General features: G+C 36.8%; 1 protein-coding gene across 6 annotated transcripts in view; it reads left to right on the top strand.

The window, feature by feature from the left end:
• Window positions 1-25418, top strand: part of LOC110453606 (dynein heavy chain 5, axonemal-like) — a 114157-nt gene that overhangs the window by 78170 nt on the left and 10569 nt on the right. For 5 of the 6 annotated variants that reach the window (XM_021502613.1, XM_021502616.1, XM_021502615.1 and 2 more), the window contains 28 exons: window positions 113-266; window positions 550-713; window positions 1446-1653; window positions 2018-2179; window positions 2489-2713; window positions 3302-3474; window positions 4061-4239; window positions 4654-4841; window positions 5435-5926; window positions 6267-6513; window positions 6842-7083; window positions 7581-7721; window positions 8701-8947; window positions 9280-9557; window positions 9990-10205; window positions 10643-10873; window positions 11910-12073; window positions 16570-16692; window positions 18830-18899; window positions 19313-19566; window positions 19775-19928; window positions 20311-20475; window positions 20756-20982; window positions 21930-22048; window positions 22257-22708; window positions 23032-23247; window positions 23777-23914; window positions 24079-24206. In XM_021502613.1, coding sequence (XP_021358288.1) covers window positions 113-266; window positions 550-713; window positions 1446-1653; window positions 2018-2179; window positions 2489-2713; window positions 3302-3474; window positions 4061-4239; window positions 4654-4841; window positions 5435-5926; window positions 6267-6513; window positions 6842-7083; window positions 7581-7721; window positions 8701-8947; window positions 9280-9557; window positions 9990-10205; window positions 10643-10873; window positions 11910-12073; window positions 16570-16692; window positions 18830-18899; window positions 19313-19566; window positions 19775-19928; window positions 20311-20475; window positions 20756-20982; window positions 21930-22048; window positions 22257-22708; window positions 23032-23247; window positions 23777-23914; window positions 24079-24206 — 5757 coding nt within the window. Of the gene's footprint in view, window positions 1-112; window positions 267-549; window positions 714-1445; window positions 1654-2017; window positions 2180-2488; window positions 2714-3301; window positions 3475-4060; window positions 4240-4653; window positions 4842-5434; window positions 5927-6266; window positions 6514-6841; window positions 7084-7580; window positions 7722-8700; window positions 8948-9279; window positions 9558-9989; window positions 10206-10642; window positions 10874-11909; window positions 12074-16569; window positions 16693-17162; window positions 17286-18829; window positions 18900-19312; window positions 19567-19774; window positions 19929-20310; window positions 20476-20755; window positions 20983-21929; window positions 22049-22256; window positions 22709-23031; window positions 23248-23776; window positions 23915-24078; window positions 24207-25418 lie in introns of all 6 variants that reach the window. The other variant, XM_021502614.1, reaches the window with a different exon arrangement.

Genomic DNA, 25418 nt, shown 5'->3' with positions numbered 1-25418 from the left:
ATTTTCTCACACAGACTAATGACGTAACAATCAATACCTGCTCTTGTATTGGTATATATAAAAACAGGATCTGAGTTTGACCTAGTCCTGACCTTGTGACCTTTTATTTTAGGTACAATGTGCCGTTTAAGAAGCAGATTCAGCTGTGGGTACAGAACCTGACGAACTCGTCCGAAATCATTGAGAACTGGATGACGGTACAGAACCTGTGGGTATACTTGGAGGCTGTGTTTGTGGGTGGTGACATCGCCAAACAGCTGCCAAAGGTAGGTTCTGTTATGCTTCGCAGTGGCATGTGTGTTATAACTAATTTTTCTGATCCCTGAAAACTTCCATTGGCATCGTACATAATATAAACACAAAAATATCTTTTCATCCTTATTTTAGAGGAGTGCAAATTGTGAATCAAATAATTTATTTATTCACATTTTAGCTTTTTACTAGGAATGAAAATAATGGTTCATCAAGGTTCTATTTACTCTTGTGATAAATCTTTTATCTTGCTTTCATTCATGATAATGTTAGTTTTCCTTCTCTCTTCCCTAACAGGAAGCTAAGAGGTTCAGCAACATTGACAAGTCCTGGATCAAGATAATGACTCGTGCCCACGAGACACCCAACGTAGTCCAGTGCTGTGTCGGGGACGAAACTCTCATACAGCTCCTTCCTCATCTGCTGGAACAGCTTGAGCTCTGTCAGAAATCTCTTACTGGGTAAGTCTGAGAGGGAAACCCAAGCTCTGTCAGAAATCTCTTACTGGGTATGTCTGAGAGGGGAACCCAAGCTCTGTCAGAAATCTCTTACTGGGTAAGTCTGCGAGGGGAACATAATATTTGTCAGAAATCTGTAACTGGAATACTCAAGCTCTGTCAGAAATCTCTTACTGGATAAGTCTGAGAGGGGAACTTAATTTTTGTCAGAAATCTGTTACTTGAGAAATCAAGCTCTGTCAGAAATCTCTTACTGGGTAAGTCTGCGAGGGGAACATAATATTTGTCAGAAATCTGTAACTGGAGAACTCAAGCTCTGTCAGAAATCTCTTACTGGGTAAGTCTGAGAGGGGAACTTGAATTTTGTCAGAAATCTGTTACTTGAGAACTCAAGCTCTGTCAGAAATCTCTTACTAGGTAAGTCTTAGCATAGAACTCGACCTTCATCAGAAAACTCACAAGTCCAGTCAGAAATCTGTTTCTTGAAATAAGTCTGAATGTGGAGCTGAAGAGCTCTGTCAGAAGTCTCTTAATGATAACTCAAAATTAAGTAGAAGTCAGCTAGAGGACTTGTCTGTGAGTGTCATTCCTCATACACATCCTTCTAGTGTGTGTAACGATGGCTGTTTGTCTGATACCTGTAATCTGGTTGGGAACTAAGATGAGCAGGAATTTTATAGTAGCAGGCTTGAATGGGAAATATATATTCCTGAATGTGTGGATCTGTTTCTACAGATACCTTGAGAAGAAGCGACTGTTGTTCCCGCGTTTCTTCTTCGTGTCGGACCCCGCCCTGCTGGAGATCCTCGGACAGGCTAGTGACCCCCACACCATCCAGGCTCACCTCCTATCTGTATTTGATAACATCAAGAACGTGAAATTCCACGAGAAGTTCTACGACATCATTCTTTCCATCTTTTCCTCGGAGGGAGAAACCATTGATGTAAGTGGAAGTGCTTATTTTTAAACATTAAATATGTAACTGTTTTATGAAACTTACACTGTAAATAACTTTTTTTGTGATTAAATATTTTTTGAGATTTCAACTACTCATTTTTTGATACTGTGTAATATACATGCTGAAACTACAAAAAACAATGTTAGTTAATCCACGGTAAAAGTATCATGTGTGTCTTATACTGTTTATTAAGACGATTTAAAAAAAAATATATTTTAAAAGTGATCATTGATTATTAAAATATATCATGAAAATGACAAATATGTAAAAGGCCGATGAAAGAGCAAAATATTTGGATATTTAGTTATGATTTTGTTAAAAAAACACCATTAATGCTGAACTTTGACAGCTGGAGAAGCATGTTAAAGCGGAAGGAAATGTTGAGGTCTGGCTCATGGCATTGATGATGATGGCCCAGAAGTCGCTCCACGGTGTCATCAGAACCGCTGCCATCGCTATCCAGGACAACAACTTCCAGCTCCTGGAGTTCCTGGACATGTTCCCTGCACAGGTACAATAGTTGGACAATGGTGTGCCACGAAAGTTAGGATCAGCCTAGAGAATGACCTCAAATCTCGTAATCAAATTAAAACTGGTAGAAATAATCTGTATATAATTGTCAAGTTAAAACTTCCTTACAAAGTGTACTAATTTTGTGTCGTAAAACTCCAGAGAAAAAGAAAAATACTAATCATACAGCCTTAATTTTAAAATTTGAATCTATAAGATTATAAACCATGTTAATTATTATTGAAATACAATGTACCGAGCTATGTTTATATATATGTAGTGTGTTTTAAGTACAATATTCTTGTTATAGGTCGGACTTCTAGGACTTCAGATGATTTGGACTCGAGACTGCACAGACGCGCTGACCCATGCACGTTACGATCGTAAAATTATGCAGCAGACAAACCAAGCATTCCTGGAGCTCCTGAACACTCTCATTGATCAGACAACTCATGACCTGGCCAAGGTGGAGAGGACCAAGTTCGAAACTCTCATCACCATCCACGTCCATCAAAAGGACATCTTTGATGACTTGGTATGTTACGTACAACTAAGGTGCTTTTACTTGAATGAATTTAACCCTTTCACTACTGTAGACCATATTGGACTCATCCAGATGAATGTATGGTAGAGTCTACTCAAGTTACTTAGGGGTGAAAGGGTTGAATGAATACTTGTACAGGTGGACTTGTATTCAAAGACCACATTAATATATTGGGAAAGTGTGAATTGTATTTTCTGTAATTAACACCCTGATTGGTGTCCAAAAAAGTAGTCGAAGGGGCAATTTTTAAAATAACACAACATAGATTGTGTTAGTTTCCATAAAGGCGACTTAAAAGTCAGGCATATTCTCAGGGAGAATTTCAAAATTCTAAAATATTGGGAAACACAATCTTATCAGATTTCAGACTGTAGGGGAAGGGCGCTTTAAGGGATCTCTTTGCACAGGTGTTCTCTCAATAGAGGTGGTCTCTCTGATAGGTTAGACTGTATTGAATAAAATTTCATTTGATATACAATATGTCCCACATAGTTCAGTAAGTACAACCTATATATCACAACTGAATTGAAGCCTTTTGGAGTAATACAACTATTTAGTGTCAATTTTATATATTTCTAGGTGCGTATGCACATCAAGAGCCCGACTGACTTTGAGTGGTTGAAACAGTCCCGGTTTTACTTCATCGAGGACCAGGATCGTACTCTCATCTCCATTACAGATGTAGATTTTATCTACCAAAACGAGTTCCTGGGTTGTACGGAGCGTCTTGTCATCACCCCCCTCACTGACAGGTACGACCATGTGACCTCTGACCTCTCTGACAAGATTACCTCAACCAATCAAATACCTTCCTTCAAATTAGTGTATAACTTGAAAGCATGTACTTTGTATAGCTTTGTTTTTTCATGATAAGCAAGATTTATATGCAGTGATTTTTGGCCCTGTAAAAGTTACAGATAACTCATGTATGGACACTTAATGTTAAAAGTGGTTTAATTTCGCAGTCTTCTGATTATATCACATTTCCCTTGATATAACATCTTACTTTGACAAACAACATAGTGCTTGAAGAGAACGTCACTGTACACAGAAAAAGTTCAGCACTATGCAGAATATATAAAAATTTACTATAAATATAGGTAGTTGCCACCTCTAGTGAGGGGTTTTCATAGTTTTAAGAAAATGCATGCATCAGCTTCATTTAACACAGAGAAAGTTTAGTGCTTTGCAGAATATAGAAAAACTTACCATAGTTGCCAACTTTTGTTAGGGCTTTTCATCATTTTAAGACAACACATACATAAACTTCCTTGAATACAACAGTATTGTACCTGGTAATTAAGAATAAGGAAATAAATATCTTCCCCCATTTTATAGGTGCTACATCACCCTTGCCCAGGCTCTTGGAATGTCCATGGGTGGAGCTCCAGCTGGACCCGCTGGAACAGGCAAGACCGAAACTGTCAAGGATATGGGACGTTGTCTAGGCAAATATGTTGTTGTCTTCAACTGTTCTGATCAGATGGACTTCAGAGGTCTGGGTCGTATCTACAAAGGTATGTTATTGGAGATTAAATGTTGAAACTTGTGTATCTTCTGTAACCAAAATGAAGTTTGTTACTTTGAAATAAAGCTAAAACAAATGCGCTTTTCACTTTTATTTTTCTTTCCACTGCAAGTCCATATATATCCAATAACAGAATTAATAGCATTCACAGGGCTATGAATGGAGTAAGATCAATGTCCTTAGATCTCTTGGCAGCTATTATTTCCCCTCAATTTCTCTGTTGTGCAAATTTGCCTAAGTCAGGTTCATATGAATGTTTTGATGAGTTTTATGTTATTCTTATATAACACTACTAGAATATAGGGCATTCACAGGGCTATTAATGCAGTAAGATCAATGTCATGAGAACTCTTCTCCTGTAAATGGCAGCTTTTAATTCTCACTTGATTTCTCTGTTGTGCAGGTTTGGCTCAGTCAGGATCTTGGGGATGTTTTGACGAGTTTAATCGTATTGAACTTCCCGTACTGTCTGTTGCTGCTCAACAGATTGCCATTGTACTCACGGCAAAGAAGGAACGAAAGAAGAACTTCATCTTCACTGACGGAGACAATGTATCTTTGAACATGGAATTCGGCATCTTCTTGACAATGGTGGGTAGAATTGATATGACACGAGAAAATAATCTCATGTCCAAAGGCGACTGAGAACAATTCTATTATACATGTACTTCATTAGTGCTTAAACAGGCTCAGACTTTTAAATAGATTTAAATTCCTATTTTTTTTTTACATAATTAATCTTCCATATTTTAATTCATTATCTATCACATTGTTTTGCCAAAATTTTGTATGGGAGTATTTGTTGGGATGGTGGGGTTTCACAAACTGATATCAGGTCTCCTGCCCAACTATGTACAAAGTGATAACTTGTTGTTCATTTTTAACACCAAAGTTTGTCTGAAGCATGACTTCCTTGCTATTTTACTTAAGTTCACCTGTTTTCCAACACTCATAAATAGGTATTACGTTGAGGTGTATATATTCTTAGCTGTTCAGTCAAAATAACAAGACCATATAATGGCTTCACCATTTTACTGGTGAGAGACTATGGATTGCTCAGAACATTTTGTCATGTCCCACATGTTGCATACAAAAAAAATATGTAAAAATGTATATGGTAATTACATTCAGGATGATTTATTACTGTTGATTCCTATTAAACAAGCATGCTGCATTATTTTCAGAACCCTGGTTACGCTGGACGACAAGAGCTGCCAGAGAACCTGAAGATTAACTTCCGTACCGTAGCCATGATGGTTCCGGACCGTCAGATCATCATCCGTGTGAAGCTTGCCAGTGTGGGTTTCATTGAAAACATTGTGTTAGCTCGTAAATTCTTCACCTTGTACAAACTCTGTGAGGAACAGCTTACCAAACAGGTACACTATGACTTTGGTCTGAGAAATATTCTATCTTGTCTGAGAACCCTGGGAACTGTGAAACGTGCGAACCCTAACGATCCAGAATCTACCTGTGTGATGCGTGTGCTTCGGGACATGAATCTATCCAAATTGGTAGATCAGGATGAGCCTCTGTTCTTGTCCCTGATAGACGATCTGTTCCCAGGTGTCACACTGGACAAGGGAGGCTACCCAGAGTTGGAGGGTGCTATTGATAGGCAAATAGAAGACGCCAAGCTCGTTAAACATCCATCGTGGAGACTGAAACTCATCCAGGTTTGTAAAATGTTTGCAACTTAAATGATGTTTTATCTACCCTTATTCTAAATCATATCCTCACATATTTTTATTTTTTTTAATTGCATTTTTGAAAGAAGAATATATTTTGTCTTTAAAAAAGTTCTACTGTTTAAGTGTATGATATTTTTCATGTCATTTTCTAGCTCAGAAGCTGTATCCTTAAGTTAGGTTTATCTACCGATACAGGATCTATAAAGATCCTCTACACCAGACTCAAAAGCATAACACTGAAATATTAAAAAGAGGTGTATATGAAGTTCTTTTTTTTCTCAGAGGTATGTCATATTAAATGGTAACATATTTTCTGTGCCCACAGCTATTTGAGACCCAGCGTGTGCGTCACGGGATGATGACCCTGGGACCCAGTGGGACAGGCAAGACCTGTTGTATTCACACCCTGATGAAGGCCATGTCCGAGTGTGGGGAACCCCACAAAGAGATGAGGATGAACCCCAAGGCCATCACTGCTCCCCAGATGTTCGGGCGTCTGGATGTGGCGACCAACGATTGGACAGACGGCATTTTCTCCACTCTCTGGAGACGTACCCTCAGGACCAAAAAAGGTACATTCATAATCTGCAAAATGTATTTATACTGGTAAACATGAGCCTCAACTGTTTTAAGAATGTGCATTAGGTTCTTGGGACACCGAAATGAGGAAATTCAGTTAAAATTGGAAAGTTAAAGATTTAAACGTAAACAAAAAACGAAACTAAAACAATTATTCCTATTATGAAAGTGATCAAAGTGGTTATATAAAGTTTAAGCATTAAACTATATAAAATTGGTCTTTACATTTACTGAATTCCTGAAATTTCGACCACCAGAATATTTTAGTATTTAATTGTGTAATGTCCCATGCATTGATAAAACTGACCATATTTTCATCAGGTGATCATGTATGGCTTGTTCTGGATGGTCCCGTTGACGCCATCTGGATTGAGAACTTGAACTCTGTACTGGATGACAACAAGACCTTGACTTTGGCCAACGGTGATCGTATCCAGATGTCACCAACCTGCAAGATCATTTTTGAACCCCACAACATTGACAATGCATCGCCCGCGACTGTCTCCAGAAACGGCATGGTGTTCATGAGTAGCTCGGGTCTGGACTGGAGCCCTATCCTACAGGTACACACACACCAGACCATACTTATTTTTAATGTGTTAAGTTTTACAAGGGTGAAACTCTCTTAGTGTTGGTCCTGGAAGAAATGTACAGGGTACACATTTCACCCAACACTGTTGATAAAGTAAATTCCAAACTAAATATCTATCAGAAGAGCAAAAAGTGTTGTTATTTCACTAATAACTCTCGCAGATCACAAATTAACATTAATATGACCTCATTGAATAATGCATCTCTGTAAGTCACTTAATTTTTGTGTGTGCATGTACTTTATTTTGCAAACAATCTCTGAAAGTTCTATTTACAAATTCTTGAATTCCTTTGGAAACTGAGATGATACAGTTTAATTTGCAACTGAGACAATGGAAATTAATTCATGAACAAGATTATGATATTTCAGTGTTTATCTTTTTATCAAAAAACGTAATATGATTGATGGAATATACGAGGAGATGCAATAAACATTAACAATACCTGACCTTGACCTTGACCTTGACAGGGCTGGCTAAACAACCGCTCTCTGGCCGAGCAGGGCATCATCATGAACCTGTTTGAATGTAGCTTTAAGGATATCTACCAGTACAGTGTACAGAACTTTGAGTTCAAGATGGAGGTACTCGAGGCCTTCGTCATCACGCAGGTGAGATATCTTAGATGAAAAGGATTTTATACTTCAGGATACATTTTATGTTTGAAGACCTTGTATGTATAACAGTAAGTATCTATCAAAAGGGGCATTCATGATAAATGTGATTCACGATTTCAAAACATTTGATACATGTACCATTTCTTGATGCGTCATTGTGACATCATCTTGTGTTGTTTCAAGTGGAGGCCATTTTGATTCAGACGAAGGTTTACAGTAGCAATTCTAAGGTGATTTAAATTATTTGTACAGCAAATAATGTCTTTGTGTGAGTGATTTAGCGAAAAATATAAAATAATACCGTAAATGTCCTGCAATAAGCCCAGGGGGCCAACAAATAAACTGTGACTCCACTGAACTGTGTAACTTGGGTGGGCTTATTACCAGGTATTCACTTATTGCCAAATAAATACAGTAATGAAAAGAAATGAGGCTATTTTGTTCCATGTTGTCACCAGTTAAATGAATATTGCAAAACAAAAATTGATTTTAAAGTGTACTTTAGGTGATTTGGAGTTTTTGAAATCCTCCATGGATTCTATAATTTGTGGGGAGAAAGAAAAAAGTATAGCACTGGCAAAAATGTATAATTTTATTTATCTTGCAATAAGCCCAAGTTGCCCACACATATTCTTTGACTTAAAGTAGGCACATGGGCTTACTACATGACAATGAAATATATAGCTTGAACTTAAATTGTTGCCATTTCTATTGAACTGCAATAGGAATAGTGGGCTTATTAATCGGCATGGGCTAATTTCAAGAATTTAACAGTACCTGGTATGTAAAAGCAATCAAGCCTGTGATAAAAAATAAAATGAAAAAATAGTCTGGTCCCTAAGGTTGTGAAAAAAGATGAATATAAAAAGTGATGTGTCTTCTTGTCTACAGTCAACCAAGATTTTGACCAGTCTGATCACTAAGCTTGTGAAAATAATTGAATTCAAAAAGTGATGTGTCTTCTTGTCCCCAGGCAACCAAGATCTTGACCGGTCTGATCCCAGTAAAGGATGACAAGGATAGTAGCCAGATAAGTGGTATCCATTACGAGCGTCTGTATGTGTTTACTCTCATGTGGAGCATAGGCGCCTTCCTTGAGTTGGATGATCGTGCCAAGTTTGAGGAGTATATACGCTCCAATGATGAGATCAAGCTTGATCTCCCTGCCATTAAACACGATGGCGACGAGTCCATGTTTGACTTCTTTGTCAGTAATGAAGGTGAGGTTTATAACCGTATACCATGTAATGATGATTAGGGTAAGGAAACCATATATAATCAGAGGAATCAATCTTAAATGCTTTAAGATGCTCACAGTAATGTGTATCGACGCAAGTACAACATCGAAACTAAATATTGATACAAATTAGAACAACCTGAACCAAAGTCAAAGGAACTACAGTTTTTTTTCCCCTCTGAATATCTTAATTAACAAAACATTCTGTGAAAATATTTTAAAGTCTGTTGCAAATTGTAGAATTTATTTTCCATGTTTGAAGGTTAATCAAAATATGATGGAATAAATAAACTATACACATGCTTGTTATTTCAGGCAAATGGGAACACTGGGAGAAAAAGGTACAACTATATGACTACCCAACTGACTCAACGCCCGAGTACAGTAGTATCCTCGTCCCCAACGTAGACAACGTCCGATCTGAGTACCTCATCAGTATCATCGCAAAACAGAACAAGGCTGTGCTCCTCATCGGCGAGCAGGGTACCGCCAAGACGGTCATGATCAACGGCTTCATGAGCCATTACAATTCGGAGTACCATCTAGCTCAGTCGCTCAACTTCTCCTCCGCCACAACGCCCTATATGTTCCAGGTAACCGTCGGCGAACCTCTACGTCAGACTTGTCGAAACTTTCATTAAATAATATACAGGCTATCTAAGATAACTTCTTACCACTGATGTTTATTTAACCATTTCCTATGGTATGTAAAAAGTGAAAATATCTAAGATCTAACGTTGGATTTTGTCATGTCTTCAATTTAAAAAAAAATGTGTTTAGTTTTTGTATCTTCTTCCTAATAGTGCAAAACAATTGCTTGAATTTGTGAATTGTTATGTATTTCCAAAATATTCAAAATTGAATCTCTTCACTGAAAAAATCATTTAAACAGTCTCTGATTAGAATTTATATTTTAGAAATTCGAACATAATTGTGATGGCTCAAGTAACCTGTTATCCGTCCATCCACCACCTGCTTATTGTTGCTGATTGTTCTGACCTACATCATTTATTTATCTGTTCTAGCGAACCATTGAAAGCTACGTTGAGAAGAGGGTCGGTTCCACCTATGGCCCCACAGCTGGAAAGAAGATGACAGTCTTCATTGATGATATCAACATGCCCACTATCAATGAATGGGGAGACCAGGTCGGAAATGAGATTGTCCGGCAACTCTTTGAGATGAAGGGATTCTACAACCTTGAGAAACCTGGTGACTTTACCAATATTGTGGATGTACAGGTGAGTTATGTCCCCTTAAAGAGAAATCTTCTATTAGACATCGCAATCAAAATAGTGAAATAGCACAATCATCTCTTAATGTTTGTTCAGGCAAAGAATTTGAATTTTAAATTAGCATGCTATTTTACTAAGGATAAATAATCAATAGTATGTAATGTTTTCTGTAATGTTAATGCCCTGCCAAATTTTTGCCCTTGGGTATTTTAAATTGACCGGTGAAGGATTCACCTGTCTGTTGTTTTAAACCTTGCTTATATCGTACAAAGATCATAATATTTACCCATTGTTGGAAATCACTGTCTCTTTAAAGGTCCAGATTGGCAAGAATATATCATGTAGAACCTTCATAGCAAACTAGCGGTACCCTGGTATATGAAATTCGTCACAAATATGCTACGGCAATAAATAATCTACAATGTCTTTTGTTTACTTTGTAGTTCATGGCTGCTATGATCCAACCCGGAGGAGGCCGGAATGACATTCCTCAGCGTCTCAAGCGACAGTTTGTCATCATTAACTGTACCTTGCCCTCCAACTCGTCCATCGACAAGATCTTCAGCGTGATTGGATGTGGCCATTACGTCTCAGAGCGAGGCTTCAGTGAACCCGTCCGTGACCTTGTGAAGAAACTGGTTCCCATCACTCGTCGCTTGTGGCAGCTCACAAAGGTCAGGCCCTACACCTACGTGTCAAACACACTCAGGCCCTACACCCACGTGTCAAACACACTCAGGCCCTACACCCACGTGTCACACACACACAGGCCCTACACCCATGTGTCACACACACTCAGGCCCTACACCCACGTGTCACACACACACAGGCCCTACACCCACGTGTCACACACACTCAGGCCCTACACCCACGTGTCACACACACACAGGCCCTACACCCACGTGTCACACACACTCAGGCCCTACACCCACGTGTCACACACACACAGGCCCTACACCCACGTGTCACACACACTCAGGCCCTACACCCACGTGTCACACACATACAGGCACCCATGTGTCACACTCACTCAGGCCCTACACCCACGTGTCACACACACTCAGGCCATACACCCACGTGTCACACACACTCAGGCCCTTCATCCACGTGTCACACACACACAGGCTCTACACCCATGTGTCACACACACTCAGGCCCTACCCCACGTGTCAAACACACTCAGGCCCTACACCCAAGTGTCACACACACACAGGCTCTACACCCACGTGTCACACACACACAGGCCCTACACCAATGTGTCACACACACACAGCACTTCCCCAGTTACATCACTTCCATACTGTGATTTACATAATTATGAAATAAAAAAATAAATAATGAAAATTAAACAAAATCTGTTAGAATGAAGATAGTATTCTCTGTCGCTAATTACTTTATACAATTAGGCTTGTATTGCTAAAACGAACAAATTACTTACTGTCGTTAGATTTTATATTGAATTCATTAAAAGTACAGCAAGACCTGCCTAATCTGAAACCCTGTGGTATCAAACAAATTGCTTGGCTTAAACAAGGTATCAAAATTATTTGATAGTGTATATAAGATATGGAATTGCAGCTGTCAGCTTTAACAGGATTTTAAAATACTCAGAAGTTGAATTTGGACAAATTTATCTGTCTTAAATAAAAAAAATTGAGAAACTTTACGCTTTGGAATCAAGCTAAAAAGTGTTTCTTTTACCATTTTCAGATCAAGATGTTGCCGACACCAGCAAAGTTCCATTACATCTTCAACTTGAGAGATTTGTCCCGAATCTGGCAGGGGATGATCAATACTACTGAACAGGTGGTCAAGGCTCCGGAGACCATCCTTCACCTCTGGAAACACGAGTGCTGCCGTGTCATTGCAGACAGGTAAACAATGGAGACAATTCAATAAAACGTTTTACTGTCGGACCATATAAGGGAAACCTAGCCCAGATTTCACAGCTGTTTTCACATGACCTTAGCTGTTGACAGAACAAAAAAATCCTAAACACAAATTAAAAAAAAAAAATGAAAAAATGAAAAAATCCATAACACAAGGAAATCTTTAAACTTCAGTTTTTTAATAGAAAAACATTGCTGGGCAAATAAATTTAAAATGTTAATGTTAAGGAAAGTTTCCTTAATTCAGCAATGCCTGCCATTAGAAAAATGTTTAATTGAGATATTTTCTTAAGTTACAGAATGCACATAAAACATGGGTCTTGTGTTAATTACAATTTAAATACTGTATTTGATAATTCTGGGGGTCAGTTTAGATTTTGACCATTTGGATGTCTTGTTTTTATTGGTTTGTGTGAATTATATAATTATGTGCAATAATTATAGCATAATGTACTGGATGATAAGCTGAAATCAAATAAATTTTGATATAAGTTCATATATATTGTTTCTATTCGTACTTGTGAATGATATATCAGTACAATAATTAAATTTGAATTCTAGAATTTATACCTGTGATTGAAATATTTTATATAATACAATGTATTATAAAACCAGAAATTTCCGCCTGTTCCATTCTTGCCCTTATTCGCTGTTGAAGAAAATGTGAATTCAACACGGTCTGAAACTGTGATGTGTAAAGCTATACTACTTTAAAACAATATAAGGTTAAAATCAACTTTGGGTAAATTTGTTGTAAAGGGCCAGAGGGCAAAAATAAAGCAGATGAAAATGAAAAGGTTTACATTTTACATTTACAAGACAATAGTTAACGTAAAATGTCATGTAAATATTTGAATATTTTATACCATGATGTTATATAATGGTATAATGTATGCATACTCTTGGTTGTTATTTCTGTTTACTCCTCTTTCCTGTTTTATTTATGGTAGAAGGCTGTGCTGTTGTTTTGGTCCATTTTGGTCATTTGTCGAAGTATATATAGAAACAAGAGTTGGATGACCTCTAGATGACCTCTTTATGACCTCTAGAGTACTGTGGTGTAAGCAGAAGTCGTGTAATTCTACCTATCTAGTCTTACTCTGGTCTGTTAACGTCTGTATAGTGACTTGTGTTGTTAAGTATTCCTAGGTCTTATTGGACACAGTGGTCATGCAGTTTGATTGTCACAATGTCCAGTCTTGTCCATCCTGAGTGTCTATCTAGGATGGCACTAGTTTGGCTCCAGGTGACTCAATGTCCAGTCTTGTCCATCCCGAGTGTCTATCTAGGATGGCACTAGTTTGGCTCCAGGTGGCTCGATGTCCAGTCTTGTCCATCCTGAGTGTCTATCTAGGATGGCACTAGTTTGGCTCCAGGTTGCATGGTGTACCTGTTGGGAGTTTGTATAGTTGTGGAGTGTGGATCAAACATTCTCATAATGTCAACTCTTAACTCAGGACTCAGATAACTTTTAACTCATTTACCCCTGGAGACACATTTGAACTCTTCCAATCCAAAGGTTGGAATAGTTCATTATGAAATTTCAGGGGGTTAATGAGTTAAAATAGATTATTATTTAGACTAAATCTTATTTTCTATATCATATGTACAAGTTATATACAAGTACAGTTGATATGTACATACAAACAATATTTGACATTAGTTAATGACTGGTAAAATTCTCTGTCAAGTTATTTAATCAATAATCGTTTGTCTTATTGAAACAAAGTGTTTGCGGGACAGCATATAAGTTATTAGATAGTTATAAGCAGTCCTTTAAGAGTGGGGGAAACAAGAGTTCCAGAGACTATGTTGACAGTTTGAGAATGTAGCATGTGATTGGTCCATTACTATAAATCTTGCTTTGTGTCTGGTATATCATGTGTTTTGCATGGTGTGGTGTGCTAATGTTGGTACACACCTTTTCTCTGTCACAAAACTGTGTCCTGCACAAAAGGTGCTGACATAGTTTATAGATAGACGGTGTATTAGAGAGTTCACCATTTCTGATCTTATAATACGTACTATCCTAGCTACGGAATCCTAGAAGGTAGTGATGAGGCTCAGTGGATAGTGACATGGGTTTCTGGTGGGAGGGTCAAATATTAGCATGGCACCACTGTCACTGTTGCATATAGCTCGTCTACATAGCTACACAGACATGCATGAGTCTGTTCTCATTCACTGAAATTCTGGCAACTTCAGCTTGAATTTGCTATACTTATCTACTGTTATTTTAGAATAAACTCTAAAATTATATAAGAGTCAACCTTTCTGTAAACTATTCAAATATATATCATATCCATGATTTATCTGGAAACTATTAGTTGCACCTTTCAAAATTTTCCGCAGTATTATATACACTTTCACATTTTTACATTTTCGAAAATGTTTCAAACGATAGGAATACAATATTGTCCTAAGTGTGTCTAATAGACGAAGCAATGAATTAAGCTAGATGAGAGTAGACAATCTAGCTCTGCTGTTAATTGTATCGGCTATATTTTTGTCAGTTAATATTTATAGGCAGTACTTCAAAGTCAGAAAGATTTGACCTTCAGTAACTACAGAATTGCTTTAATTGAAATAAAAGTAACTGACCTTTCTAACTCATATACTGGACGTATGTCTTAAGTTCTTAACATTTGGATTTCAGTTCTTTATCTATCAAAAGTATGTGTGCTGTGAAGATTCGGGTTCTAACCAGAATGTGTTTACTTTGATGTAAACATACAGTGCTGATTAACTTGTATTAAACATGATTACAGTTCGAGATTACAAGATTTAATTTTGTTTCTGAAACTTATTTCAAACTAGCCCTTCTTAGCACTAGCTAGTCTGAATATCTTTGTAACTACCAACTTTTATTCAGTGATAAATTTATTTTCAAGTTTGTAGAATCAGCATATCATAAAAATGAAAATATCCTGTATTCTTTTTGTAACTGAGATACTGTATTTGATCTAGTAAGTGCTCTTGGCACTTAAAATTTGGAAATATAGAGCCTTTCCATTTCTCAAGAATAGCTGTCATTAAGTTGGTTAACTTTGGTGATGGGAGAGGGGACATGGATCAGAAAATAGGATACATGCTTAAGGTGCTGGTAAACTATTGGGCACTTATTAGATCTAATACAGTAGGAAATAAAACGATTGATGTTTATGATTTCTGTAAAATTTAATGTAGCCAAAAGTTAAACATGTCTTGAAAAATTCGATTTTTAATATTGAAAAGAATGCTTTATACATAACTATACATAATACTGTTCAGTTCCGAAAATTATGAATAAATGTTGGTTGATAAGACCAGGTACAGTTTTGCATGCACTGTAACTGGGATAGACCTGTTAGACACGGGGTTGCAAGGCTTTGTCTCTCCATACGGTCTGAAATGTGGTGCTGTGGAACAAAGTTGCTGGACCCCTTAGTTTAACTTATTGCATGTACTAGCAGTCTACACACTCATGGAAATGTCTTCAAGCCATGCCAGCTGTGTGTAATTACCAGATTGAGTTCTCCAGATCAGTCTTAATCTGGATACTTCAAATAAAGGGAATAAAAATTCAAAAAATAGAAGACAAGTAATAATTCTTGAATTATGGTAAAATCATTATTACTAATTTTCCATAAAAAAACATGAAGAACGAGTATTCTAATTTGTCAGCAATGTTCTATCAAAACATTTCCTTTTGTTATTACCCAAATAAAAGTTTCAGTGATAGGTTTTACCAGATAAAGATTGAAATAAAAAACTACATTAAAAGTTATTTGATGGCAAATGAACCATGAAAAGATGTTTTTTTACAGATTTTCAGAAATTTTGTCTTATTATTATTTTTACATCTACAAGGGTCAAGGTCATCGTTCCATTTCTTGTCGACAGTTATACATGGATGATGTCATCGGGAGACAGAACCCTTTTGCATTAGGGTATATAACATGAGATATATCAAAAACTTATATTCTGAACAGTCATGGGTTCATTGGGTTTAGTTTGAGCTAGCATCGTGAATCAATTATGGCTAATGACATCCATCATCACCAAAATTCTATTTTATTTTTTGTAGTTGATAAATACAATTTAAACAATTTTATCATTGTATTGTTATAAGATATGGATATAGAGGCACCCAATGCCTGTGTCCATTACCTTTCCTATTAAATCCTATTCCTATTAAAATATCTGTGTGCTAATTCCAAATAAAAAAATATACATATATATAATGTCAGTGATAATTTATATTTATGATGTGCAAAAGAGGTTGCACTGCTTGAGACTACCACTAACCAGGTATATAATCCCATAAAATCTATTTTCAAGAGTGTGACCTTGACCTTTATGAACATAATTTGAAGACATTTCAATGGAGTATGTAGTGATTGGTGTTTTAGTGTGTATGCTTAACTATAACTATGTGTTTTGTCTCAGCAGCTGACTTCTCTATACACATGTATAATCTTCAAGCGTGTCATCCTCTCTAGGTTTACGGGACTAGAGGACTTCAACTGGTTTACAAAAACCATGGTTCGCGTGGTCAGTGAAGAGCTCGGCGAAGCTAACGGAACATGTGTCGAACCTACTCACTATTTTGTTGACTTTCTAAGGTACAGTTTTGAGCCAATCTGATTGGTTCATGGCCATCGCCATGGTGACGAGGCACTCTAGTTGTGACAGTCTGCACTGTTGGTTTTCACTTTTTTGCTCTATGTTTTATTTTTGCATTTTATCCCTTTACTTTCCCTCCCTTCTATTTCCCTTCTGTTTTGTCTTCTGTTTTGTCTTTTGTTTTTCCATTCTGCACACATAAAACTTAACATCTTGAAAATGGAAACTTACGAGACTTTCAGGATTTTAGTATTTTTATCATAAAAGTGCATTTCATTTCGCATTATGGTTTTTGAAGTTAAATATCTAATGAAAAAATGTAATTTTACAAAATATTTCAAGTGATCATGGTATCATTATAATCGTGGAAGTCTCAGATGGTTAGCCGTGTTCAAAGTATCGTCTGCACATTTACGTAATTTTGTTTCCCTGGTAACCGTATCCCTCACTAATTTTAACCCCGAAACAGGTTTGTCCTTATGGATGACTATCATTGGTTTGAAAAAACAATACAGCGAATCATCGGTGAGGATCTCGGTGAAGAGTATCTAGAAACTACGAAAACAACGCCGTACTTCATGGATTTTATGAGGTATTGTATTGAAGTATAGTGTTCATAACGACGAAAGAAAATAAAAGGTACAGGGTAGTTGTGGTTATCAGACCAACAAACAGAACACACTAGGAAATAGATATTTTGAAAATAGTTAAAGTCGTAGGTTGGGAAACTGTTCTGGAAAAAGTTGCTATTTATGTCTATATGACAAGAAGTTGAAGAACCGGGAAAAACGTTACATTTTGGTGGCAGTGGTGGGTAAAATTGGGAAATTGCGTAATATATAGTAATTATTAAGTAATTAATACTTGCGAATACAAGGGGGTCGCTGGTTGTTTACTGATACAACACAGATAGGAAAGTCACCATGTTCTGCAGTTACAATTTATTTTCTCCAGAAAACTTCTATTTTATTTGTGTCATAAATTGACTCAAAGAAAGAGAACTCATTTAATTAATGGCTAATATTCTGTACTATTTGACAGATGCTTTCTGTACAACAGAAGTGAAACTGAGTTTTGCTATTTTTTTTTTAGATGTGAGCTTGATTTGTACAAGTAGTTGTTTGACCTATATATGTAGTAGCTTTGATTTTACACCAGTAGAAATTGATCATATCATTTGTTTCTATCATCAGAAAATTCAATTTGAACTCTATAAAAAAAATCAAGGAAAAAAAATCAGTATTAAAAAAAACACCTGAAAATGAACATGTGGGATTAAAGTCAACAGTATCTTTGAATTAAAAGAAAATTGCATGCAAACCAGTCTGTTGAGTCTGACAACATTAGAAGGAACAAATAACACTGTATATTAATTAATATGGAGGTCGTTATATCAGGATTTCCTTTTACCAGATTATTTAACATTTATTCAACTAATGTGACATCATTCATATTTCATTTTAACAAAACATTTCAGCCTGTAAAACGATCACATTTCAGGCAACATCGAATATAATCCCAGTTAAATTTTCTTTGGTTCTTTGTATTGTAAAATAATGATTGACAAATCCTGAGGTGATAGTACTAATGAATGTCCAGGGACCTAAACTGAAGGTCACTCCAGGGTCACGGAATAATCTTACAGGCCATGTATGCTTGGAGAATTTGCAATTATAAGGAAAGATGCTATACATTTTTTTTCAAATGTTTTTTAATGAAATTGTCATAATGTAAACCGTCGGGAGTGACGCTGTTGTGTTAAGTGATGCACCACACATTCCCTGTGTTAATTAATTACCTCCATTGCATGAAAACTAAATTGTGATTGTCTCCCCCTTTTGATTATGAGTTATCTATAGTTTTAAAGCAAAACTTCATGTGTATTTTTTTCTGAAGAATAGTTATAAAAAATTTGAATCAGGTTTTTGTACCAAACATACTCATTTCAATGTGCAACTTTGAAAAAAAAATGTTTTCATCTGATATGATTATTTTCATGTGATGAATCTTTTTAATATCATTATTGATCATGTAGTTAAACTATTACAAGTTTTTATGAGTGACATAAACTGCCTGTAATAAATATGATTAAGACCTGTTACACCTGTTGTCATGGTGTCATCCCTGTTGCTATAGAGATGCGGCTGAAGCTACAGGAGACGAACCTGAGGATGCTGACTTTGAGGCCCCCAAGGTTTACGAAGCGGTGAGACACTTTAATGATAATCACTTGTGATCTTTCAGGCTCCTTTAGGTTGAAATTTTTGTTTCTTTTTCTTTTTTCTTCAAAGAACGAAATAATTTACATACTGGGTCTAGACTATTTATCATGATGTTCTTATAATTATCGTTTATAACATGTAGATTATATTAAGCTTAATGCAATGTGTTTGATGAAAGCTAATTATGTATCTGAATCCAGACCCAATGCTTTTCTCTCTGATTTCAGTGACTGAAATAATAGTTAAAATTACATCACTGTTTTTCTGTTTTTCTTTTCTGGCTCATATTGAAGATTTTGTCACAGTCCTTTATACCAATAACTTAAACATAACTGTGATTTTATTTCAACTGTTTTACAAGGTTTAAATTTAACCCAAACAATTTTTATGGCTTCAGATCGAAGGTTTTGAGCAGCTTGAGGAACGGCTCCAGATGTTCTTGGCTCAGTACAATGAAGGTATTCGTGGCTCAGGGATGGACTTAGTGTTCTTCAAGGATGCCATGACCCACTTGGTGAAAGTTTCGCGTATCATCCGTACGCCACGAGGTCATGCACTGCTGGTGGGTGTAGGCGGCTCTGGGAAACAGTCCCTCACCAGGCTGGCCTCTTTCATTGCTGGCTACAAGACATTCCAGATCACCCTCACAAGGTAAATTCTTCCTCCACAGGGTCAACGATTAAACCTGCCCTGTATGGCCAATGTCTTTCTCCAGTAAGTCAGCCTGTAGACCAGTAACCCAATGATAGATTTCAAAAATTGACCTATGGGAAATATTACTCCAAGTAGCATTACAGATATGAAAATTGTTAACAGCATTTAAATGGAGTTTGTGAAACATTTTGTCATTCTGTTTCAGGTCATATAATGTGTCCAACTTACTGGAAGACCTCAAGTTCCTGTACCGCACCGCAGGGGCCCAGGGAAAAGGTATCACATTCATCTTCACTGATCAGGAGATTAAGGACGAGGGCTTCCTGGAGTATCTCAACAATGTCCTATCATCTGGTGTGGTCAGTACTCCTCCATCATACCTCAAAGAATTTCCATAGCAACCATACTTCTCATAGTTACCGTGTCAACCATATTGTTCATAGTTACCATGGCAACCATACTTCTCATAGTTACCATGTCAACCATATTTCTCATAGTTACCATGGCAATTGACAACCATACTCTGTATAGCTACTATAGCAACCATCATATTGCTAATGATAACACACTGAAAGCAACATTTTGATGACGTGGATTGCATAAAAAATAAATAAAAAAAGGTGACATTGGAATGTTAAGTTTAACCTCACATTTTTCAAAACTTACATATTTATATTTTGAGACAATTAATGAGGTCACTAATATTTTCATGGATATTGCATTGTCATGTTCCTGCAACAGGTAGCCAACCTTTTCGCCCGTGATGAAATGGATGAGATCATGGGAGAACTGATCCCCATTATGAAGAAGGAGTTCCCACGACGACCACCTAGCAACGAGAACCTGTATGATTACTATTTGATGCGTGTTCGCATGAACCTGCACGTTGTGCTCTGTTTCTCCCCGGTAAGTCACAGAATAAGCTCTAGTAACACGCATTGCTAGGGAGCCATGAGTAGGGTTGTATCCTGCTCCTGTTCTGTTTCAAAACAACTGAAATATAATATTTGTAGGTAGGTGGAAGTTAGAATTTACCCAGAAAAATTCAGTCTACAGTTTGTAATGTTGTTGGCTGTGGTGAGACATCATTTCATAATTCAATTATTTCTGAATGGAAGACAAATTGAATCTCAAATACATGTCCACAAAAATTCCAGTTAATATTACATGTTGACCACTGTTACAGGTCGGAGAAAAGTTCCGAGCACGCTCGCTGAAGTTCCCTGGTCTGATATCTGGCTGTACGATGGACTGGTTCCAGCGCTGGCCAAGGGATGCTCTTATCTCTGTGGCTGATCACTTCTTGGCAGAGTTCAATATTGAGTGTACGCTGGAGGTGAAGAAACAGGTCATTCAGAGTATGGGTATTATACATGATGGAGTGGCTGAAACCTGTGCCAATTACTTCCAGAGGTAAGCTAAAGTGATAGCGGAGGGTTGTTAGTGAGGTGGGGTACTGGACCTGGGTACTGTTTAGTCAGTGATATTTGGCATAGTCTTAAGCATAAAAGATTTCACCATATCATTTAGAATTAGAGCATGTTTGCAATACTGTTTAATCTTTTGATATGTTTGGTGTATTATTTATCATCATGAGATGTTAAGCATCAGAAAGTATTTGGTGTTTTTACTCTTAAGAGATATATTTAGCACAAAATTCAGTATAAGGAGATGTTTGGCTTACTATTTAGCATAACATTTAGCATTAGGAAATGATAAGCAAAACATTTATCATTAAAACATGTTTAGCATAGCATTCAGCATTAAGACATGTTTAGTATAACATTTATCATTAAGACATGTTTAGTATAACATTTATTATTAAAACATGTTTAGCATAGCATTCAGCATTAAGACATGTTTAGTATAACATTTATCATTAAGACATGTTAAGAATAGCTTCTAGCTTTAAGACATGTTAAGCATAACAGTGAGCATTAAAGCATGTTTAGCATAACATTAAGCATTAAAACATTTTCATTAAGACATTTTAGCATAAAATTTAGCATTAAGATATATTGAACATAATATACATTTAGTATTAAGGCATATTTAGCTTAACATTTAGCATTAATACATTAATAGTATCACCTTTAGCATTAAGACATTTATGGCATAATATTTAGCATTAAGACATGTTAAGCATATCATTTAGCATTAAGACATGTTTAGAATAACATTTAGCATTAAGACATGTTTAGCATAACATTTAGCATTATGAGATGTTAGCATTAGTATCAAGTGATATTGGCTTACTGTATACATTACATTTAGCTTAAGGATATATTTAATGTACACATTAGAAACAAGGTATCATTGGTTTGTTCAAGTTGAATTTACTGAGATATGTTGTGTTGTAGGTATCGACGCTCCACTCATGTGACCCCCAAATCTTACCTGTCCTTCATCAATGGTTACAAGACTATTTACTCAGATCAGCGGAATGAAATTGGGGAGCTGGCCAACAGGATGAACACAGGTAGGGTATGGTCCACCAGGAAAATGTACCAGTATCAATATCAACAGCATATTTTAAATTTCAATCAGAATTTTTAAAATTATAACGAAATCATTTAAAATGTCTGCAATTACTATACCTGTAGTAATGTAATTTATATAATTTCAATAACATAAGATTTATGATTAGCATTATATGATGACGAGGTGTGTATGTTTATTGTTACCAGGTCTGGAGAAACTGATTGAGGCCTCACAACAGGTCGCTCAGCTAAGTGAGGAGCTAGCCGTCAAGGAGAAGGAACTGGCCATCGCCTCAGATAAAGCTGATAAGGTGTTGGCTACAGTAACAGTCAAGGCCACGGCTGCTGAGAAGGTCAAGGCCCAGGTGAAGAAGGTCAAAGACAAAGCACAGGCTATTGTGGATGCCATCGAGGCAGACAAGGCCATTGCTGAAGAGAAATTGGAGAAGGCTCGGCCTGCCCTTGAGGAAGCTGAGGCTGCCCTCAACACTATCAAACCTGCAGATATTGCCACTGTGAGGAAGCTTGGCAAACCCCCACATCTCATTATGAGAATCATGGACTGTGTGCTTCTCCTCTTCCAAAAACGTATCAACACAGTTGAGGTGGATCCAGAGAGGCCAAATTGTAATAAACCTTCCTGGGGTGAATCACTTAAGGTCAGTTTGGTTTTCTCAAGGTCATTGTTGATTTCTCAAGGTCATTATAAATCACTTAGGTCAGTAAAGATCTATCCCAGTCAAATTTCCCGGTATACACTATAGAGTAACTTATGATGATCCGGATTAATTTCGTTTCTTTCCTGAATGCATTATGTGAAAAGAAGTCAGAGGGAAAGAAAAATACTGATTGAAATAATAATAGCATGTCACCATAATTAGTGCAAACATATTCTGAACTCATTCAAATACTCAATTATTCTCTTTAATTTTAGGCTTTGAAGACATTCATGTAAACTTTCTTGACTTTTGACGTTTTCCAGTTGATGTCGGGTACTAACTTCCTCATGACGCTTGTCAACTTTGATAAAGATAAGATAAACGACGAGGTTGTTGAGTTGATGCAGCCATACCTATCGATGGAAGATTACAATTATGAGACGGCCAAGCGAGTCTGTGGTAACGTGGCCGGTCTCTGCTCCTGGACGTTTGCTATGGCCTCCTTTTTCTCCATCAACAAAGAGGTTCTTCCTCTTAAGGTAGGTGTCTCACAGCTGACCTTTCCTTATAGTTCATCTGTTTTCCTGTTTCACCTTTTATCCACCTAATTAGGTTTTGATGTTGTTGATATGGAATTAATTTACCTTGTTCAGACTAAGATTCAGCCCCTGCAGATTAGGGATAAGAACTGGGCCTGTATTCATGAAACTGTTTTTCGTGCTCCAGAATTGATTTTGTGCTCAAGCCTGATTTCTTGTTCCGGTTATAACTCAATGAAAAGAATTTGTTTTGTCAATGATTTGGAAAACTTTGATGAGACTTAAAGTGGATTACTGTTTTCAATGTTTTTATTTGACTTTGAACGTTTGACATGACACTCATAAAGCAGATCTATGTCCATCCCTTAAATTCCCTGTATCAGAGGACAAAGTAATAAAGCCCCGAGTCAGCAAAGACTCCTTCGTTAGTTGTTCAGTAGGATAAAGTAGGTGACTGATGAGAAGGAGATGTGGTATGCTGAGTATCTGCCTGTAATTAAACCTGTTACTTCATTTTTCGTGCTTGTAGGCAAACCTGGCAATCCAGGAAGCCAAGTTGAATGCTGCCATGTCAGACCTGAACACTGCACAGGCACAGCTGGACGAGAAAGAGGCTGAGCTCGCCGAGGTCATGGCCATGTATGATGCAGCTATGAAGGAGAAACAGGTAAATATTTGACCTAAAAAACCCAATGATGTTTGGAACAGATTTTCTCCAAATAAATATCCCAACCAAATAGCAGTTTTGAAAAACCATGAAATAAAATGTAAGCATAAAAAAACAGTTTCAATGCACTCCATCAAGTGAATGCTAAATATGGTTTCAAACAGAGATTGGTGGACGATGCGGAGACGTGTCGTAGAAAGATGAATGCTGCCACTGAACTGATCAATGGTCTGGCTGGTGAGAGGAAGAGATGGACAGAACAGAGTCTGGAGTTCAAGGCACAGATTGGCAGGTAAGGGCAGACAACTCTATTGATAAATAACAAGGGTATTATTGGCAGACAACTTATAGTTAGGCTATACAATGACTGATTGGAACATGCATTTAGTCTTGATCAATTTATAATAAATTAGATTTCCAATATAGATTAAAGATATATTTGTATGTAAGATTCTGTGGCTGAGGCTTTCGTGTTTTTCACTGTTTCTTTTCTTTATTCATTCATAAAATGAAACAAGATTTTGCAAGCAAAGATAAGTGATCTACACATGTACAGTAAACCCTGTCTAACAGAATTGCAAATATAATACTGGAGGAATGTTTCTGGGGAATATTTGGAGGGGGGGATATGGTGTACAATATAAAATATTTTATAATATACTATCATGAAGAACAAGCCTTGTGTTTTATTCCAAGTATCACACAATCTTTAACATCCTTGATAACTCATAATCTCATGCCTGTGAATTGGATTTTCTACTGGCTGTAATCCTTCAACATGACTCTTCATAGTCAATTTAATCGGTACAGTATCAAATGATGTTGTCTATCGTCATCAAATCTTTCACAATATTTTGTATAAAATACAATATGTGTATGCCTGCTTGTTTGTTTCTATGTAACCGGTATGTCATTTTTTCTTACTGATGGGTATGCATCATTTGACATTGATTACAGACGTGTATGCTATTTGACCTTGATTGTACACAAATATGTATGTCATTTGACCTTGAACACACAAATATGTATGTCATTTGACCTTGAACACACAAATATGTATGTCATTTGACCTTGATCACACAGGTTTTTATGGCATTTAAACTTGATCACAGATATTCATGGCATTTGACCTTAATCACAGATATGTATGTCATTTGACCTTGATAAGGTGTATGTATGTGTCATTGGACTTTGATCACACAGATATGTGAATTGACCTTGTAATTATGTGTTGTTTGACCTTAATCACACATATGTTAATTGACCTTGTAATTATGTTTGTTTGACCTTGATCACACAGATACGGGAATTGACCTTGTACATATGTGTCGTTTGGCCTTGATTACACAGACATTTAAATTGACCTTGTACATATGTGTCGTTTGGCCTTGATTACACAGACATGTAAATTGACCTTGTACATATGTGTCGTTTGACCTTGATTACACAGATATGTGAATTGACCTTGCACATATGTGTCATTTCACTATGTTCACTATAAATT

Source organism: Mizuhopecten yessoensis, unplaced genomic scaffold (genome assembly GCF_002113885.1).
Source record: "Mizuhopecten yessoensis strain PY_sf001 unplaced genomic scaffold, ASM211388v2 scaffold7473, whole genome shotgun sequence".
Lineage (NCBI taxonomy): Eukaryota > Metazoa > Mollusca > Bivalvia > Pectinida > Pectinidae > Mizuhopecten > Mizuhopecten yessoensis.
The sequence above is the reverse complement of the archived record's forward strand: the minus strand, read 5'-3'. Positions and strand labels throughout refer to the sequence as shown.